This window comes from Ziziphus jujuba, chromosome 1, assembly GCF_031755915.1.
Source record: "Ziziphus jujuba cultivar Dongzao chromosome 1, ASM3175591v1".
Classification (NCBI taxonomy): domain Eukaryota; kingdom Viridiplantae; phylum Streptophyta; class Magnoliopsida; order Rosales; family Rhamnaceae; genus Ziziphus; species Ziziphus jujuba.
In genome coordinates, this window is record NC_083379.1 from 934,409 (window position 1) to 952,230 (window position 17,822).

General features: G+C 34.2%; 2 protein-coding genes across 3 annotated transcripts; one reads left to right on the top strand and one right to left on the bottom strand.

Moving 5' to 3' along the window:
• Nucleotides 1-1,312: 1,312 nt before the first annotated feature.
• Nucleotides 1,313-7,259, bottom strand: LOC107411780 (uncharacterized). Of its 2 annotated transcripts, XM_016019472.4 has the most exons (15): nt 6,895-7,259; nt 6,457-6,536; nt 6,175-6,292; nt 5,853-6,031; nt 5,294-5,376; nt 4,997-5,181; nt 4,501-4,562; nt 4,197-4,305; nt 3,928-4,047; nt 3,612-3,731; nt 3,372-3,492; nt 3,132-3,288; nt 2,504-2,576; nt 2,120-2,247; nt 1,313-1,722 (listed from the first exon to the last, which is right to left on the bottom strand). In XM_016019472.4, exons 1-15 carry the CDS (start codon nt 7,121-7,123, stop codon nt 1,600-1,602), a joined length of 1,887 nt encoding a protein of 628 aa, XP_015874958.1. In that variant the 5' UTR covers nt 7,124-7,259; the 3' UTR covers nt 1,313-1,599. The 2 variants fall into 2 exon arrangements, with proteins under 2 accessions (XP_015874958.1, XP_048319688.1); XM_048463731.2 differs by lacking the exon at nt 6,895-7,259 and having other exon boundaries at nt 6,175-6,279.
• Nucleotides 7,260-10,362: 3,103 nt separating this feature from the next.
• LOC107414560 (bifunctional dethiobiotin synthetase/7,8-diamino-pelargonic acid aminotransferase, mitochondrial) lies at nt 10,363-17,822 on the top strand. Its single transcript, XM_016022734.4, has 14 exons — nt 10,363-11,254; nt 11,549-11,719; nt 11,899-12,160; nt 12,372-12,449; nt 12,807-12,927; nt 13,270-13,418; nt 13,858-13,952; nt 14,139-14,254; nt 14,332-14,472; nt 15,134-15,267; nt 15,354-15,485; nt 15,841-15,975; nt 16,759-16,871; nt 17,464-17,822. The coding sequence occupies exons 1-14, from the start codon at nt 10,485-10,487 to the stop codon at nt 17,639-17,641; spliced, it is 2,595 nt and encodes an 864-aa protein (XP_015878220.3). The 5' UTR covers nt 10,363-10,484; the 3' UTR covers nt 17,642-17,822.

Below are 17,822 nucleotides of genomic sequence, written 5' to 3' on the forward strand. Positions count from 1 at the left end.
GTAATTGTCACAAGGGATGTTTGGAATTGATATATTGTTAGGATGTTTATTAATATATTTTTCTCTTTTTAAAGTTTTATATTATATTATATATATATATATATATATATATGCGCGCGCACTAATTTTCATTTTGTATATAAAGGTGGAAAGAATTGGTTGATTTTAGAAACATGTCGTACTGATAATTGATTATCGCTATACAATGTATTAGGAGCCAAATAATACTTCATGCTAATATTAAAAAGCCTCTCCTGGAATCACCGCGTTAATTATGTGCTTGTTGTGAATATGGAAGTTAATGAACCCATTTTCAGTTTGCTTTCTTCTCTTTGGCGATATAGGTTCTTGTTCCTACCAACATTTTCAATTTAATGAACATTAATTCATAAATCTCCTACACAGAACCATAGCTTACCAAATCGTTGGATGTTCATTAGGGGCTACATTGTGGATTGAATTTCTTGGTTTTGCAGCATAGGTTTTTTTTTTTTTTTTTTTTTTTTTAATTATTATGCTTTTTTTTTTTTAGTATGCTTTTTGACAAGGTTAAAGATTGAATATGTGCATATCCAAATGAAGTTAACTTCAATGGATTTATACTTTTGTTTTAGCTAGAAGCATTTTAGGTAAACGTGTCCAAATGGATAAAGATAAATTAAAAAACAAGGCATCGCCTGGTTAAGTAAATCACTTTGAGAAGGTAAAACATGGAACTAACATTTTAATCACTTTCAGTATCACAGTGATAAAAACATACTAAATGGTTATTTACAAACAGTGATGAAAACTAACAGTACAGAAATTTCACTTCAAATTTCAGAAAGTTCGGAGGAAATGATTTCCATGTTAGTTGAGAATATGCAAAAACAAGTGTAAAAGGCAGAACACCATTTGATATCTCTATATTACTTGCAAACTGTTACCAATTTTATGAGCTATATTATTATACTCTATAATCAAACTGAATCTATCTGCAGACAGATAGATGCCTTGCATAGCAAGGTAGTTTAATCATCACTGTTGAGGTACTGCCTCCAGATAATTTGGTTAAACGTTGACCTTGATTTTACCAAAAGTAGCCCACAAATCAACAAAAGTGAAAAAACGTAAGCGACCCCAAAAAGGAATTAAAAAAAATAATAATAAAAAAAAAATTCCCTAACAGATGCATTCCTAGCAGCTTCATCTGGCAAAACGGTGTGCTTCAGCTCATCTTCAGATTTCTTCATCTCACTGTTCTTCGATGTTTAAGTGAAACGGCAGTTGGTCCAAAAATCATCTAGTTTTGGTTTTTCATGCAAAGCAATCCTAAAGCCAAACATGGCCACGTATCCTTAATCTAAAGGCATAAGGTATACACTTTCGCTGTGACAACAGTTTCTTTTATATTTCACAGACTCGAAATATTTGGCTAAATAATCATGGATTTAAAACATATTGATCATATTGAATGTATTCTATTTTAACACATGAGTTTCATAAGCCAACCATTCTTCACTCAAGAGAAAATAAACAGCACCCTTTGCACCACAAGGAAACCGATTGACCAGGGCACCCTCGTACAATCACCAGTTTAAGACCAAGCAGCACAACATACTACGCCAATGCTTGGGCCATGAGGGAACGATAAGAAAGCTGCTGCTTGTAGAGATCTCGAAAAATACGGTATTTAGCATCATGGTACTTCTTCACCTTAGGGTCTTTAGATGGATGAATAACCTGTGCAAATAACAGATGCCAGAGTCCTTTATAAGTAGGCCATCTCAAGAATTACAAGTCATGTCACACATTATTCAACAGAAGGCAGTTCAATACAGATTTTTTATTTATTTATTTTTTTGCCATCTCCTGGACCGTTACAGTGGTGTATTTATTCACACCAGATTACAGGTTATCAGTTGTCCAAGAGTAATGGTGCACTTGGATACTGGACCTTCAAACAGCTAATAACCTGTGCTATAGCATGCATAAATATGAGACTCATTCAGGTACAGTCCAGGAGAAAAAAGACATGTTATATATAAAGGAAGGGAACCAGAGAGACCATCTTTGATTAATAAGAAAAAAGATAAGACTTAAAATATTAACAAAATTACCATAAAAACTTAATGCATACCTGACCAGCCGCATTAAGGGCCTTCATAGCAACATGCACACTAGAATATTTCCTTGCAGCAACAGCTCCGAGAATGGCAGCACCCAGGAGCACAGGCTCACTTTCTCGTGGAAGAATAATAGGGCAACCTGCATCCATTATAAACCAGAAGCACATGAGCAAACAATCATACAATGTTATCAAACTAGAAAGCTTAAGCCACACAAACAGAAACTCCTTCTTCATAAAAAGAAAATAAAAACATGAATACATGTAAATGCGGACTGGAAAGAGAAGAATGAAGAAATAAAAAGAAAATGTATAGAACAAAAAAATGAGAAGAAAAGAAAAGACCAGTACTCAAACAAAGAGATAGACAAGGAGGGAAAGAGAGAGACAAAGTACCAGTTATATCTGCATGTTCTTGAATGAATACGGGGTTCTTTGCAAGGCCACCACATGCAAGGATTGTGTCAATCTGTAAAGGAGGGAGAGATTGGAGTTAAAAAAAGTGCCAAATGAACAATGGAATAGAAAGTAGTCAAAATGATGACAATAAACCTCCACAGAAAACCAACAAACATGCAACCAAAGTAAAGAGATATGCATAAACGTATTTGTTTATATATGTGCATGGAAGTTTGGTTTGTTTTACATATTATATTGGGTGCATTGTACGCAGGTTTGCTTGTATACATGCATGATCTTGATGCCAAAGACAAGAAGTAAAAAAATTATGTCATGGCAAGTTGTGCTGCAACCCTGAAAATAAAACTACAAGCTCAGCCAGGAAAATAAAAGTGAAGCCTAAGGTGAGAGTCATGCAGGAAACAAGGAGGATACTTTGAAACAAACTCTTCCTGAAAGATCATAGACATCAAATTTTATGGGAAACACATAAACTACTTAAAAGATACAGGATTGTAACAGCAACAAAGTTTCTAGCATCTTTTTAATACAAAAGAACATACACTTTAGATATTAAACAAAACCAAGTAATTGATTTGTTAAGAAACAACAGGGTGTATCTTACTTTGTGACCATGGGCGTTGCAGTGATCCACAATGTGACGTGTACCATATGCAATACCCTGTACCGTGGCAAGGTACAGAAGAGCCAGATGCTTCTCACTTGTGTCAAGAATTAAGCCAGAGACCATTCCTTTTGCTTTTGGATCTGCAATGGGTGACCTGAGCCATCACAACTTACTTAGCAGCTTAAATAGACACTATCACAACACCTTAGAAACAAGCTTCAGTTTATAATGGTTAACCTGTTTCCGTGAAAATCAGGAAGGACATGTGTCTCTTCAGTCAAAGAAGCAAGAAATGGAAGCTTCAAATCAAGCATCATTGTTTCTAGTATCTTGTTCAGAAGTTCAAATATAGAAATATCTAGAGTTTTGAAAACAGGAAAGGGAGAGAGAGAGATTAACATGAGTTAGCGGTGAGGGTATTTACCCCATTTATATCTATATAACATTTATTATAACAATTTGGGCCAAAACTCTCACTTTGAGAAGCAGCACGATTTGCAAGGTGAGGAGAAGCAATATGGTTTTCAATAATGTGATCTAACAATGCACCAGTAGCACTCTGACCACCTTCTGTGAGCCAATATTCAGGTACCATAGCTGAACACGTGATAAACAGAAATGAGTTACAATAGTTTTTTACCACAAACATCAATATGCAGTAACTTTTTATCTAAGCCATCCATATGCAGTGATAAAACAAAAGAATGGCAGCAAGTAAAATTAATTTCTAACTGACAACAGCATTTAAAATTCTGTGGTCTATATACCAAAGTGCTGAATTACAAATGTGTACCTGACCAGAAAGGTCCCCAGACCCCAGGAATGAACAGCTTGCTCTGAGATACAGCCATATGGCAGGTAGAGGTTCCACATACTAACACCATGCGACGGCATAGAGCTTCCTTATCATTAACTGGAAGAGTATTGTTTTAATGGAAACACGTCATTTTAAGTTGAGAGACTAAAAATCAACAATAAGAATTTGTTTGTATCAGCAATAACCTTTGGCTTTTAACCAAAGAACAATAAAATAATAATAATAATAATAATAACACCAATAACCTTGGGCTTCAGAATCTGAAACAGGCACACTTTCCATTGCCCCCACTCCTCCAGCATGAGCATCAATAAGTGAAGTACCAACGGGAATTCCTGGTAACAGTCCTAGTTCCTGGAATTTCAAATGACTGTGAAGAGTAAAAGAACTAACACAACATAGGATATAGAGTTAAGTCACCCTTTAAAGCCCACTGAAAAAAAAACATGCTCAAATTTTTCATCAAAATAAATATGTCTGCACTATTAATGGACCTCAAGGGAGCGCGACTTGAAATCAATGGGAAATCTTCATTACAAAATTTCTTGCCTGTGCAGCAGCTGAAGTAAGACCAGAACCCAAAGGATGGCCAGGGAAGGCTACACTTCGCCCTGTTGGAACTTTTAACTGTCAAAAAACTACCCAGAGCTAAAATAGCAAATTTTGGCAAAAAGCAGTACTGTTGTAGGGAAAATTAAGAATGAATAAGTTAAAAAATATCCACAAATATTAACATCAAGAAGAAACACATAATTTAAGTGATCGTCAGTTACACATACATAATTGCATTTTCTACTAAGCAAGGAAGTAAAATTGTGACAGAAAAATGACCCCAAAAAGCAATTCTTACAAAATTATCAATAAACCATTACTTTTGTAAATACTTCCCTATGTTCTGCAATCAAATGAACTAGAATAAAATAAATGACTAATTGCTACTTGGATCTGCCACCTAAGATACATATAGTATAACTTCTACATGTCATACTGTCTGAAAGTCCCATATAAAATGGTAAATAATGCAAACTTAGTTGTAGAGGCATACCAATCTTAGCATGATGCCCATCTACGAGGTCACCTAATCCAATCTCTTCCCAAAATTCATCATCCCACCCACAAGATTCCATATTTCGGGAATCTTTCTCCTCATTCTGCTGCATATGTGCATGACCAAGGTATGTCCATTTGCAAACTGTTGTACAAAGACTCCGGGTATCATCTCCTGTAGCCCTATAGAGATTCAACATATGCCAGCATTCATCTTATTTATCCAACTCGAATTGTACAATATACCTAGATTTTAAGAAGGCTTGAGTGACATAACAGGCAGAGCCAAAAGTACCTGTATGATAACCAATCGCTCAGGTCCATCCACCTGAACACCATTGACCAAGATTCTTTTAAATTTTCTTTTACCCACAGAAGCTACAACAAATTAAAATAAATAAATAAATAAATAATCAGTATATATAAAAAATAAAAATAAAAAAAAGAAAAAAAAAACCAAAAAACAAATGCACAACATAGCACAATGGAGTGCCCATGAGAAAAAAAAAAAAATAATAAAAAATAAAGAGACATTTAATTAAAGTTAATAATACATAAAATGAAAAATAATAGCATGTAAACTAGCATGCTCATGTCCATACTACTCTCAAAGGCAAACTATAGTCCACTTAAGAGAAAATATACTAATCAAATTTGATATTATCCCAGACAGAAGATATACCAACCAAATTACTGTCCATTTAGAAAATATACCGACCAAATTTGATATTATCCCATACAGAAGAAGATTTTTTGGACAGGTTAGGTTGTGCATGCATAGTGCATCAAAATTGAGAACGCAACAGAACAATGTTGCACGCAAAACCCTATGAGCAGCTATCTCTGATTGGTACCTTCGGTGGCTGCATTTCAGGGAAAAGAGCTCCACCACAGTACTGTAATACAGGTGAGTTAGATGAATTGATTCTTTCAGCTTGTTTTACAGCTCTGTGATCCATCCATACAATTATGTTTCTCCGTGAATCACCACTCCAGGATACTGAAACAGGAGAACCATCGGAATCCACTGCAACTGCATGGAGGGAAAAATTTTGGAGTCTGAGCTCATATATGCAGGCTCTTGGCCACCATGTCCATGTGCAATTAACATGGCGTTCTCCTTTTCATGATAATATAATTTTAACTGGAAAATTAAACGAAATAAAAGTTATATACCAAGAGAACAAGTAGCTGCAAATCCAAGACCCTTAACTTCTTCCGCAGAAACGTTTGCAATGGAGCATGCTGCTTTAACAGCCACACAGATTGCAAGCCAAATGTCTGTAGAAGATTGCTGATTTTGAAAAATAAATAAATCAAAAATACAATATAGTGATCATTGAATAAGAATCATGCTAGAAAACAATTTATATTACTCAATCCAATTCACAAATCTCGCCACTCGTCGAACAGTAATCACCAGTGCTAACAAAATTCAGTTAGCTTCACCAACATTACCTCAACACAATCACCCTCTTTCCAAATCTGTATGGGGCTGCTAGAAGAACCTAGAAGCTTCCCATTCTCATCAAACAGACCTGAAACCAAATCAAGAAGCAGCAACAAGGAACGCTTATCAACATCGTGAAGTGTAATTGAGTAAACTGAATTGATGGATTGTTCAAAGTCATTTAGCATGAAAAACAAAAATAGGAGTTACTGAAACACATTTCTATCCACTCCTTGAAGTTGAAAACAAAAACCCAGTTGAAAAAGACACTGACCCGAAATGGTGAAATAAAAATAAAATGCCATAAGCAATAAATTCAAATCCATTCACTACCATCATCACACCAATCCAACACTAATCAATCGGAAAACATGTAAACCCAATTCAAAGAAACATCAAAGCTAGTCAAAACATATATTGAAAAAAAAAAAGTGGGTGGTGGAGACCTGCACGTGCGCTGCCGGTGCCGACGTCAACGCCGAGGAAAACAGAACGAAGTGGGAGAGAAGAGGAGGAGGCGGAGAGGTTGGTGGAGGCCATCTCGATAGAGAGAGTTTGAGAAGTGGGTGATGAGGTGCGATTAGGAAGTGAATGAGAACGATGCTGGTGGAGTGGCTGTTGTTGTTTGCCCAGAAGTGGCGTCGTATCGGACCCCGTCCTCCTTTTACCAGACATTTTTTTCTCTCTTTCTATCCGTTTTCTCTCTTTCGCTTTCTTTTTCTTTTTTTTCGTTTTTTTTTTCTTTTTTTTTTTTTTGTTTTTCTTTTTGGTTGGTAGAAATTGGGACTCTTTGAATTTTTTGATAAAAATTGGGACTCTTTGATTTGAAAACGAAGAAGACGATGATGATTATGATAATTATATCACCTAATCCGGTAATTTTATTTATTATTATTATTATTATTTAATTTTTTATTCAACACCTTATTATATCGTTGTCATGTTTGTGAAATTTCATAAAAACCCGTTTTAATTGTGGAAATCACAACAACAACAAATTTTGCCATTTTAATTATAAAAACTTTCATCTTGATTATATAGTTTATGTAAATCATTATTTAAATAATATGTGTATATATATATTGCTAATCAACGTTTTTTTTTTTTTTATTAAAAGTTTTAAAAAAGAAACGATTTTTTTTTATATTTCTTATTTCTTTTTTTGGTCAAAGATGGACAAATTTGATCCTTTTCTTAATAAAAATTTGGATACGTTCCAGTAAAAAGTTGTGGATATAATTTTGTAATTATATAGATAAAGCCAAAGATTACTTGGTTTCAAAAACCAAATTACTTGTAAAAAAGATTGCTTATTCAAGTTACAAGGATAAAAGAGCTAAGGTTGATAAGCTGAAAGCTGAAGTTGCTGAGTTGAAGTGTAGTACTTGTAGCATAATTTTTTTTTGTATTTTTCATACAACATCGCTCATTTGATAAAGATATAATACATTTGCAAAGTAAAATAAAGAACTTGAAAAACTATAATTCCTAATTCGAGAAGAAGATATATGAATTAAAAGATGAAAAAGTTCGTGTTACTAAGCATGCAAGTGGTTGGAAACTTTCTGCTCGTCGATATTTGAATATTTGAAGGTCTTCATCAACGATGAAACTTTCCTTTCTATTACACTTTGTTATTAAAATTTGTATGCAGTATAATTTGTTTTAGATTTGAACCTTTGTTTCAAAAATAATGCATCTTCTCTTGCCTTTTCAATAGTTATTATTTTTCTATTTTATTGTTTTATTATGTAATTTTTTAAATTTGAGAAGAATACATTAAAATAGAAAACCTCATGGTGTTGATATGGAAAATTTTCTTATTTTATATACATAATGGGTTCAATTTATCCATCTTTTTCTGAATTTTAATTTTAGATACAATTTGATATCTTTAGTTTTAAAATTATCATTAATCTCCTTTCAATTTTAAGTAGTTATTATTTTTCTTATTTATTATTTCATTCATACATTACAAAATAATATCATTCACACCCATATAAGAATGTTAGTTGTTATTTTTAAAATCTGATACACTAAATTGAAATTAGCAGAAACCTTAAAAGGATTTTAATGGAATATTCCCTCCAAAAAAGAAGTTTTTTGGTATGCCTCCATGTACCCTTTTTGAGTAACATATTTATATTGTATATCAATGGAATTAAATAAATTCAATGCAATTTTGTTTATGGAGCATAATGGCGTATTGGTTTAAAATTGAGATAGTGTGCAAGTTGAGAGTATCCCCTTAGGGCGGCATATTAGAAATTACAAGGATAAAAAAAAAAAAAGCTAAGGTTGATAAATTGAAATTGAGGTTATTGATTTGGCTAAAAAGGATAAATAAGTTTAATTTTGTAGTTGAAGTGCAGTACTTGTAGCATCAAAATTCTTATATCTTAATACTATGTTTTTTCTATGCAACTTCACTCGTTTAATGAAGACACAATACACATGCAACATAAAATAAAGAATTTGAAAACAGTACCTTCGAACTTAAGAATAAGATATGTGAATTAAAAGATGAAGATTTTTGTGCTATTGAGGATACAGGTTGTTGGAAACAGTGAGCTTGTTGGGATTATGAATGTTCGAAGGTCTAATTAAACAATGTAACTTTTTTTGTGTTTTTTTTTTTTTTACACTTTGTTGTTTACATTTGTATCTTGTATAATTTGTTTCATGGATTAACTTTATCTATTTCTTTTGAGATTTGATTTAAATATAATTTAATCACTTTGATTTTAAAAATATCATAAATCACTTCTCAAGTTTCAAATATTTATCGTTATTATCCTCTATTTTTTTATTCACATCTTTTAAAATAACTTCAACAATACTGTTTATTAAAGTATTAGTTATAATTTTAATCTCCTTTAAAATTTTGATTTGGATACAATTTAATCTTACTAATTTTAAGAATATCATTAATCTCCATTCAAATTTTAAATAGTTATTATTTTTCTTCTATTATTTCATTTATATTTTTTAAAATAATATCATTTATAATCCATATAAAAATGCTAATTGTAATTTTTAAAACTTAAATAATTAAATTAAAATTAGTATAAACCTTAAAGGGTTCATATGAAATATTCTCAAAATAACTTTTTGGAAGCCTCCGTGTACCTTTTGTGATGAATATATTTATGTTCTATATCAATGGAATAAATTGGATGCAATTTTGTTTATAAAGGATAATTGTGTACTAGTGCATAAATGTGGCAGTGTGCAGGTTAAGAGTATCTCCCTAGGGTGGCATATTAGAAGTTATAAGGATCAAAAAGCAAAGGGTGATAAGCTAAAAGCTTAAGCTGTTGAGTTGGTTGAGGGGAGGAAACAAGTTTAATTTTATTGTTGAAGTTTAGCATCTATTGCATCAAAATTCTTGTATCAATGATTTTTTTTATATAGCTTCACCATTTGAATAGAGACATAATACACTTTGCAATGCGAAATAAAAATAAAAATTGGAAAACCATAACTCTGAATATTCAAAGGTCTGTTTTTACAATGAAAATTATTTATTTATTTATTTTTACATTTTGCTATTTAAATTCATACATGGTATAATTTGTTTTATGGGTTGCACCTTTTTAAAGATTTGATTTGGAAAAAAATTTATTACATTTCAAAAATATAATTAATATTTCTCTTACATTTCAAATGGTTATTATTTTTATCTCCTAGTTTTTTTTCATTCATATACCCTTTAAAATGATTTAATCAACAACCCTTAAAAGGTATTAAATGTAATTTTCAAAATTTCAAGATTAAATCGAAATTAATGAAAAACTCGAATGTCCATGTGAAATATTCCATGATCACTGTATATAAAATTTACTAATAATCCCTTGGCCAAAAAACATAAAAAAATAAAAAAAATTGTGTAAATAGAAGGAAGAGATGGTCGTTTTGTCTACTCAAGAATTTCAAATTCTCATGTTGGATGGTATGGTGAGTACTGGGTAGGTGTAGCCGTTATTGTCCTACCACTTTCTTCTCTGGGTTTCTATCTTCTACCACCAAAACCACCATGTTCCCTCTCTCTTCCCTCCTTCATTTCCCCCATCGGAGCCACCATCGCCGCCACCACCACCACCACCTCCTTCTCCTCTTCCTCCGTCGCACCCTCTCCACCACCGCCGCTGCCTCTACCATTCCACAGTCCCCGCCACCATCAACGCCTCTTCAAATCCCTCTCTCCTTTCCCACCTACCTTATTTGCTCCTCCAACACTTCCCTCGGGAAAACCCTCGTCTCCACCGGCCTCGCCGCCTCTTTTCTTCTCTCCACCCATTCCCATTCCCTTCTTCCTCCTAAGAAATTCCTCTACCTCAAACCGGTTCAGACCGGCTTCCCTTCCGACTCTGATTCGCGCTTCGTCTTCTCCAAGCTCAACTCCCTCGCCGGACGTCGCACAATCCGCCGTTCTTTCCTCTCCTTCGATCATGTCCTCAAGGCTTCCCGCTCCGCCGTCGGCGATGTTCCGTCGGAAGAATGCGAGCCGGGGATGCTCGACTTGGGTTCGTACAGTGAGTGCAGGGTCGTGGGTGAGGAAGGAGGTGAGGCTTCGGAGCTGGTTTGTAAGACGTTGTTCGCATGGAGAGACGCGGTGTCGCCGCATTTGGCCGCAGAGAGAGAGAAGGGGACAGTGGAGGACTCGACGGTGCTTGAAAATTTGCAGAGGTGTTTGGAAAGAGGATTCGAAGGTTGGGATAATTCGAACGTGTTCTCTGTAATTGAGACTGCTGGTGGAGTTGCGAGTCCAGGGCCTTCTGGGACTCTTCAGTGCGACTTGTATAGGTAGTTTGATTTTTCCTACTTTTAGTTTAGGTAGTTTGATTTTTCCTACTTTTAGTTTGGTTTTTCTGCTTTGATTAGCTCTCGCTGATATGAGAAGAAAAGCTTATAATCACATGATAACCCACTGAGGTAGAACAAGCCATGTGTCACAAATATGTTATATGGGTTTACTAATCGCATATTTGACATCACCGGAACTTCATTTTTCTATACATTTCCTCCCCCTCCCCCCCAAAAAAAAAAAAAAAAAAAAATTTCCGTTTCCATTTATGGTTTTCTTACATTTGTTGGCAGACCTTTACGTTTACCCGCTATTCTTGTTGGAGATGGACGCCTGGGTGGTATTTCTGGAACCATTTCAGCTTATGAGACTTTAAAACTACGAGGTTATGATGTTGTTGCTGTCGTTGTTGAAGATCATGGCCTTGTAAATGAGGTGCCATTAGCATCATATTTACGAAAAAGGTAAATTCTTATGTATTTTCATGAATAGGCTTTATTTATTTATTGTTGTTATCTTTTTCTGTTGTATAAATTTGGAGGAATACTCATCTTTCATTTTTCATGGCCTTTGAGTTTTCCTTATACTCACTTTATAAGTGCAAGACGTATATATCCCCATTTAAGACATTAGTTTCTTTCAGGGTGCCCGTTCTTGTGCTGCCATCTATTCCCCAGGATCTATCAGATGACCTGATGGAATGGTTCGAAGATGCTTGTGGTGTATTTGATTCTCTTTTTAAAATAATGCTGTCAGCATACTCAGAGCGCATAAAGAGATTGCACGACATGCCAAAGAAGGCAGGGGAGGTTTTCTGGTGGCCATTCACTCAGCACAAACTGGTATCAGAAGAAGCTGTTACAGTTATTGATTCACGCTGCGGTGAGAATTTTGCAGTCTTCAAGGTTTGTATCTTTGGATGTGTTGGGTTAATAATTATAAGACTTTTGTGTTATTTAGTCACTGTCTTCTACTTGTTTTTCCATCTTCATTTTTAATCCATCCATGTTTTGTGTTACCTTTTAAAAATGTACTTGATAATAATGGTTACAAATTTATGGACAAATATTTACCTAACAACGTTTTTTCTCTAAACTTGTTTTTATTCAATTATAGGTAAATAATGATGTCATGACTCAACAATTTGATGCGTGTGCTAGCTGGTGGACTCAAGGACCCGATGCTACTTTACAGGTCATCTTTATGGGTATCTTTTCGGTGATTTAAAAATAGTTGTCCTTGCATTTTGTTTAAGACCATCTAATAAATATGAGCGTATTCATAGTTGTTATCCAATAAATCATTATTGACATGGATTAAACTTTTTGGAGGGATGGAGTACTTTCTTATCCAGATCACTGATTTTATTATTTTTGTTTTTAACATTATTATAACTTGTATATATATACATATATATATATATATATATATATATATATATTTCCCTTTATGCTGCTAATATTTGTGAAATTGCTTAGTACTCATCATAGAACAAAAAATAAAACGTCTGAAGTTCTTTTTTAATGTGATTTTCGGTTTAGGTGGTTGCAGACTGAACTTGCAAGAGAAATGGGTTATTCTGCTGCAAGATTTGGGCATGTAATGTTTCCTGAGAATGTATATGAACCAGCCTTGGAATGTGCTGAACTTTTGCTTGAAGGTGTTGGGAAAGGTTAGTAGCTTTGTTTACTTTTCTTATGATTTAGGTGATGCAAATAAGGATCACTCCCATCCAGCGTCTCTGTATCTTGTATCCACTCTTTCAAGGCTTATTTTCTGATTTAGACATTTTTATTTGAGTGTTTGACTCTTTCAGTTATTTTATACTGTGTCCTGTGGTAAGCCAGAGATGTTGTCAGTGGTTGGAGCCTTGGAGGAATGTGTGGAGTGGAGATGTTATAATAGACTGCATGCTGTATCAACTACTTTATTTTTCTTTTTATTTTTTAGTTGCTTTTGCTTTTTTAAGTTTAGCTGATGTACATTAAGAGGGTTAGTATTGCTCTTTTTGCAGGTTGGGCGTCTCGGACATATTTTTCAGATAATGGATCTACAGCAATTGAAATTGCACTCAAAATGGCATTTCGTAAATTCACTTTTGATCATGGAACCCTTTCTGATCTTCTGAATGATGACTCAACTCAAAGACATTCTCAGCTAATGGTGGGAATGTTAATTCTTGTATTGCTGTTGATTGATAGGTTGCATATCATAGATTTACTTAGCATTTTCTTCTTATAGTATTTACTTTTAGCTTGTGGCCCTATTATGTAATTATTAGAATTATGTTTGTGTTATTTTTTCTGCATTTTGCAATCTGCACATATTCTTTAGGACCCTAATGTTAAGGTAATGTAAGAATTCCCATTATTTGGATAGAATATCACAACACCTACTTTTTCTTTTACTTATGGATCCATCTTAGGTGGTCATACTTTTTGTTTGCCCTGGGCTAACCCTAGCCTTTGAAGGCTGAGTTGTAGGTGTGCTGCCTTCGGTGTCACAGATGTTATGTCAATAGCAACGTATAGTGCATCTTTGGAAGTTAGGGTGATTATTTAGCTTTTGCAGCTTGTTACATAGTTTGGCTTTATTATTTCAGGTTCTTGCCCTTAATGGATCCTATCATGGTGATACTTTGGGTGCTATGGAAGCACAAGCACCTTCATCTTATACAGGATTCCTTCAACAACCATGGTATAAACATGTGACCAAATTGTGTATGAGAAAAACATAATTCTGCTTTAGTGTTTATTTTATTTGTCTCAACTTTTTTGCTAGATGATAGATTATTTTAATAGCTGTTTTTTGTCTCACGATGGGAGAGAGTAGTAATGGGCAAGAAACTGTCTTTTTAAGTATAAAACAATGAATTTCCTGCAGGTACACTGGAAGAGGACTTTTTTTGGACCCTCCTACTGTCTTTTTGTGCAACAATAAATGGAATCTTTCCTTACCTGAAGGATTGCAGTCTCATAGTTTGAAATATGGAAACACATGTGAGTAATTTCTTTTTATCTCATTCACAATTTTTATTTGTTTTGTTGAAATGTTCCATCTTCTAAAATTTTTACAGGGTTCAGTTCACGAAGTGAAGTTTTCCACTTGAGCAGAGACAAGTCAGATATTGCAGAAATATATTCATCACATATAGCACATACATTAGCACAATATCCTGAATCAAAAGGGATTATTGGAGCTTTGATTTTGGAGCCAGGCAAGACATTTTATTTTAATATTATTTTCCTTTTACTGTTAACAACATGTAATAAAATTATATTTTATGCTATATGCAGCAGATGATTTGATTTTTTTATTTAAAAAAAGCCTATTCCTTTGACATGATGACTTTTTGTTCAACTCTTAAACATTAAAAAGTTACAATGAGTTCCCATGTCAGACCATCTTCTGCTGCATATGAATCCTATATGTACGTTTTAGCGCATTTAATCTGTCTGATCCTCAAGGTTTTGGTTATTCTGTCCTCCCCAACTTGTTTTGTTCTTTCTTTTATTTCTTACTGTACTTAACTTTAAAAGCCCGTATGACGAGCTTATTTTCTTTTATTTGTTTCTATGAATTGTCATATGCTGTTTTCTTAACTAGCTCATTATCTTATATGAAAGTTGGTAAATTTGGTACATGAATTCCTATATGATTGTTCATGGTACTGAAGACTTGAAAGTTTAGAATAATTTGGTTTATTGCTACCACAGAACAGTAAATATGCATGGTTGCTGTGTATTTGCCATTTTAATTTCAAATTAGGCTGAGATTCTTCAACATAACAAGATTTTATTATTTTACTGTCATTGTGCATGCTTTTTGAATGTGATATGGGTAATCACATAATCTGATGCCTGGAATTCTTCTAATAGTTATCCAAGCTGCTGGAGGAATGCATATGGTTGATCCACTTTTCCAGCGAGTTCTTGTTAATCATTGCCGGAACGAAAATATTCCAGTTATATTTGACGAGGTCTTTACTGGTTTCTGGCGCTTGGGAACAGAGGTCAAGTTTCCTGAATCTCCTTTTCTTCTTCTTCTTCTTCATTTTGCCTCAAAGATAATGTTAACAATTGATTGGAAATTCAACAGACTGCTGCTGAACTACTTAATTGTGTACCGGATATAGCCTGCTTTGCAAAGCTGATGACAGGTGGAACTATACCCTTAGCTGCCACACTGGCTACAAGTGCTGTATTTGATTCATTTCTTGGGGACTCCAAGGTAACTTTTACTACCGGATTGAGTTAGGCCCTGTTTGGATGGCTTTTAAAAAGCTGTTCGACTTTAATGTTCAAACATTTCTTTAGAGAGTGATTGAGTAATTTATGAGAAGAGGAGTCCCTTTTCTGCCCATATATAGAAGCCAATAATATAAAACATTTTTCAGAATCTTGTTAAGTTTCACAATCTGTTGACTAAACGGTATAGCTTTCAGTTTCAAAATGCAATTATCATTTTATTCCTATACCAGATTTTTCTTATATGATTTTATATATGCTTGTGTATATCTGAGTGTTGTCAAAATGGGAATATTGAATGCATACATGTATCTTTATGTGTGTATCTCTGTGTGTAGCTGAAAGCCCTTTTGCATGGACACTCATATTCAGCCCATGCTATGGGATGCACAGCTGCTGCTAAGTCCATAAAGTGGTTTAAAGATCCTCAGTTAAACCGTAACATCGCTTCTGGAGGAAGGTTGCTTAGGGAGGTATGTGAATTATTTGTTCTTGTGATTAAATTGTACAAAGTGTTTGGCATGTCCACCAAGTTTTATGTGTTATAATGGCGTGTTTCATGTCTGAAGCTTTTGTTTGCTAGATATACTTGCATTGATCATAGTAACCAGTCATAAGATATCCAGAACTCCAGTCCTTTCTCACACAATACTGATCTCGCCTATAATGAATTGCAAAAAGTGTAATCGAATGTGCTTTGAATTTCATACTTGGGACTGAAATTATGCTTTAAATTTTAGCAGATCTTCAAACATTGAAACTGGAATTAACATTATGTCATAGTTTAGGAGTGACACATTAAAACTGCTTTAGAAAATGTTCTAAGACTGCATTGAGATTTAACACAGAATACATGAGTTTGTTATTAATCCTTTATTCTTAAATGTTAATATAACTTGAAAAATATTTTAGAAGGCTAAAGGCGATTTGTCCAAATAAGTTGAGGTGCAAGCTGGAGGCAAAAGGAGGTGTAATCTCAACTTAGATATATAACAAATTAAAACTAAAAATTGTAAAATTATGTATAAGATCAAGAAATCAGATATCATAGAATTCACGATGACATAAACAAATTGTGCTTAGTTTTATGGATGATAACAAAAAGCGCTCCTGTATTTCAAATAATTTGTTTGATATTATATTATATGAAGACCTGCTCTCCTCTGAGGCATTTACCAACCTTCTTTGTTGTGGCTATGTTCAGATATGTCCTATATTGGTATCTAAATCTATTGGTCTGTGCGTAATTTTTGCAGTTGTGGGATGAAAAAATGGTGGGTGAAATATCTTCACATCCTGCAGTTCAAAGAGTGGTTGTATTGGGAACCCTATGTGCTCTAGAACTCCGAGCAGAAGGCTCTAATGCTGGGTATGGATTCATGATTTTCTTTTTGCATTGTTTTATTATTCTATACTCTAGAGTTGTGTCATAGTTAGCTGAGCATCGGGCATGCAACAACAGTTGTGCTGTTTCTGGCTTATGAGCAGAAATCAGTGTTTCACAAGTCCAGAGGTTTTAATGCAAAAAATCAACGTTGGAAAACTATAATTACAGCATCAAATATACATTGTGTCAAACTCATCTTCTATGCCATACAGATTGCTGCAAGATTAAGGTTTAGAAAAACCTAAAAGTTTTGTTTTATCAGCTTATGTTTGTTTTTGAATTGATTGTTGCATAAAACTGTTATCTTGTGCTCATGAGCAAAAATGCTTCCTGGTTTGACCCTTCTCCATGGTTTATAGTCATTGTATCCTTCCTATTCACCTTATAAAGAGTTAATACGCTGATATTTACTTTTGCTACCCAATTTACCAATAGACTAGTTCACTGGACTTTGCCAAGCACGACGGTCTATTAATCACTATTAAGTTCACTAGCCCTGCATCTAGCTGTGTATATTTGTTACCATCATTCAAAAGGTTTTTGTTTCTAGCATGCAAGCTTTGCTTTTCTGTAGGTATGGGTCATTGTATGCAAGCTCTCTTCTTAAGCAGCTCCGTGAAGATGGTATTTTCACGAGGCCTCTTGGTAATGTCATATACTTCATGTGTGGACCCTGCACATCTCCTGAAGTCTGCCGCCAACTACTCATCAAGCTTCGTAGAAGACTCGATGAATTTAGCCAAATTCGGTAAATTTTCAATTTTGTCAATTATCTGGTATCATTTTCTGTTTGAAATCATTCAATTAAGGAAAAAGCTAGGTGTGCTGTATGACTCTTGATAATCAACCACTTGCTATTCTTCATGGGTTGATGTATGTATAACCGTCCAACAAGGTTTGGGTATATATGTATTTTTCTCTTTCATGTGTTAA

What these genes read in the sequence shown, in the direction of transcription:
- LOC107414560 (XM_016022734.4), top strand. Translation starts at nt 10,485, where the DNA reads ATGTTCCCTCTCTCTTCCCTCCTTCATTTCCCCCATCGGAGCCACCAT. An exon ending in AAAGACATTCTCAGCTAATG is followed by an intron (nt 13,419 to 13,857) that starts GTGGGAATGTTA and finishes TTATTATTTCAG; the next exon opens with GTTCTTGCCCTTAATGGATC. An exon ending in AGCTTTGATTTTGGAGCCAG is followed by an intron (nt 14,473 to 15,133) that starts GCAAGACATTTT and finishes TTCTTCTAATAG; the next exon opens with TTATCCAAGCTGCTGGAGGA.
- LOC107411780 (XM_016019472.4), bottom strand. Translation starts at nt 7,123, where the DNA reads ATGTCTGGTAAAAGGAGGACGGGGTCCGATACGACGCCACTTCTGGGC. An exon ending in AAGAGGGTGATTGTGTTGAG is followed by an intron (nt 6,293 to 6,456) that starts GTAATGTTGGTG and finishes TTTCAAAATCAG; the next exon opens with CAATCTTCTACAGACATTTG. An exon ending in AGCGATTGGTTATCATACAG is followed by an intron (nt 5,182 to 5,293) that starts GTACTTTTGGCT and finishes GAATCTCTATAG; the next exon opens with GGCTACAGGAGATGATACCC.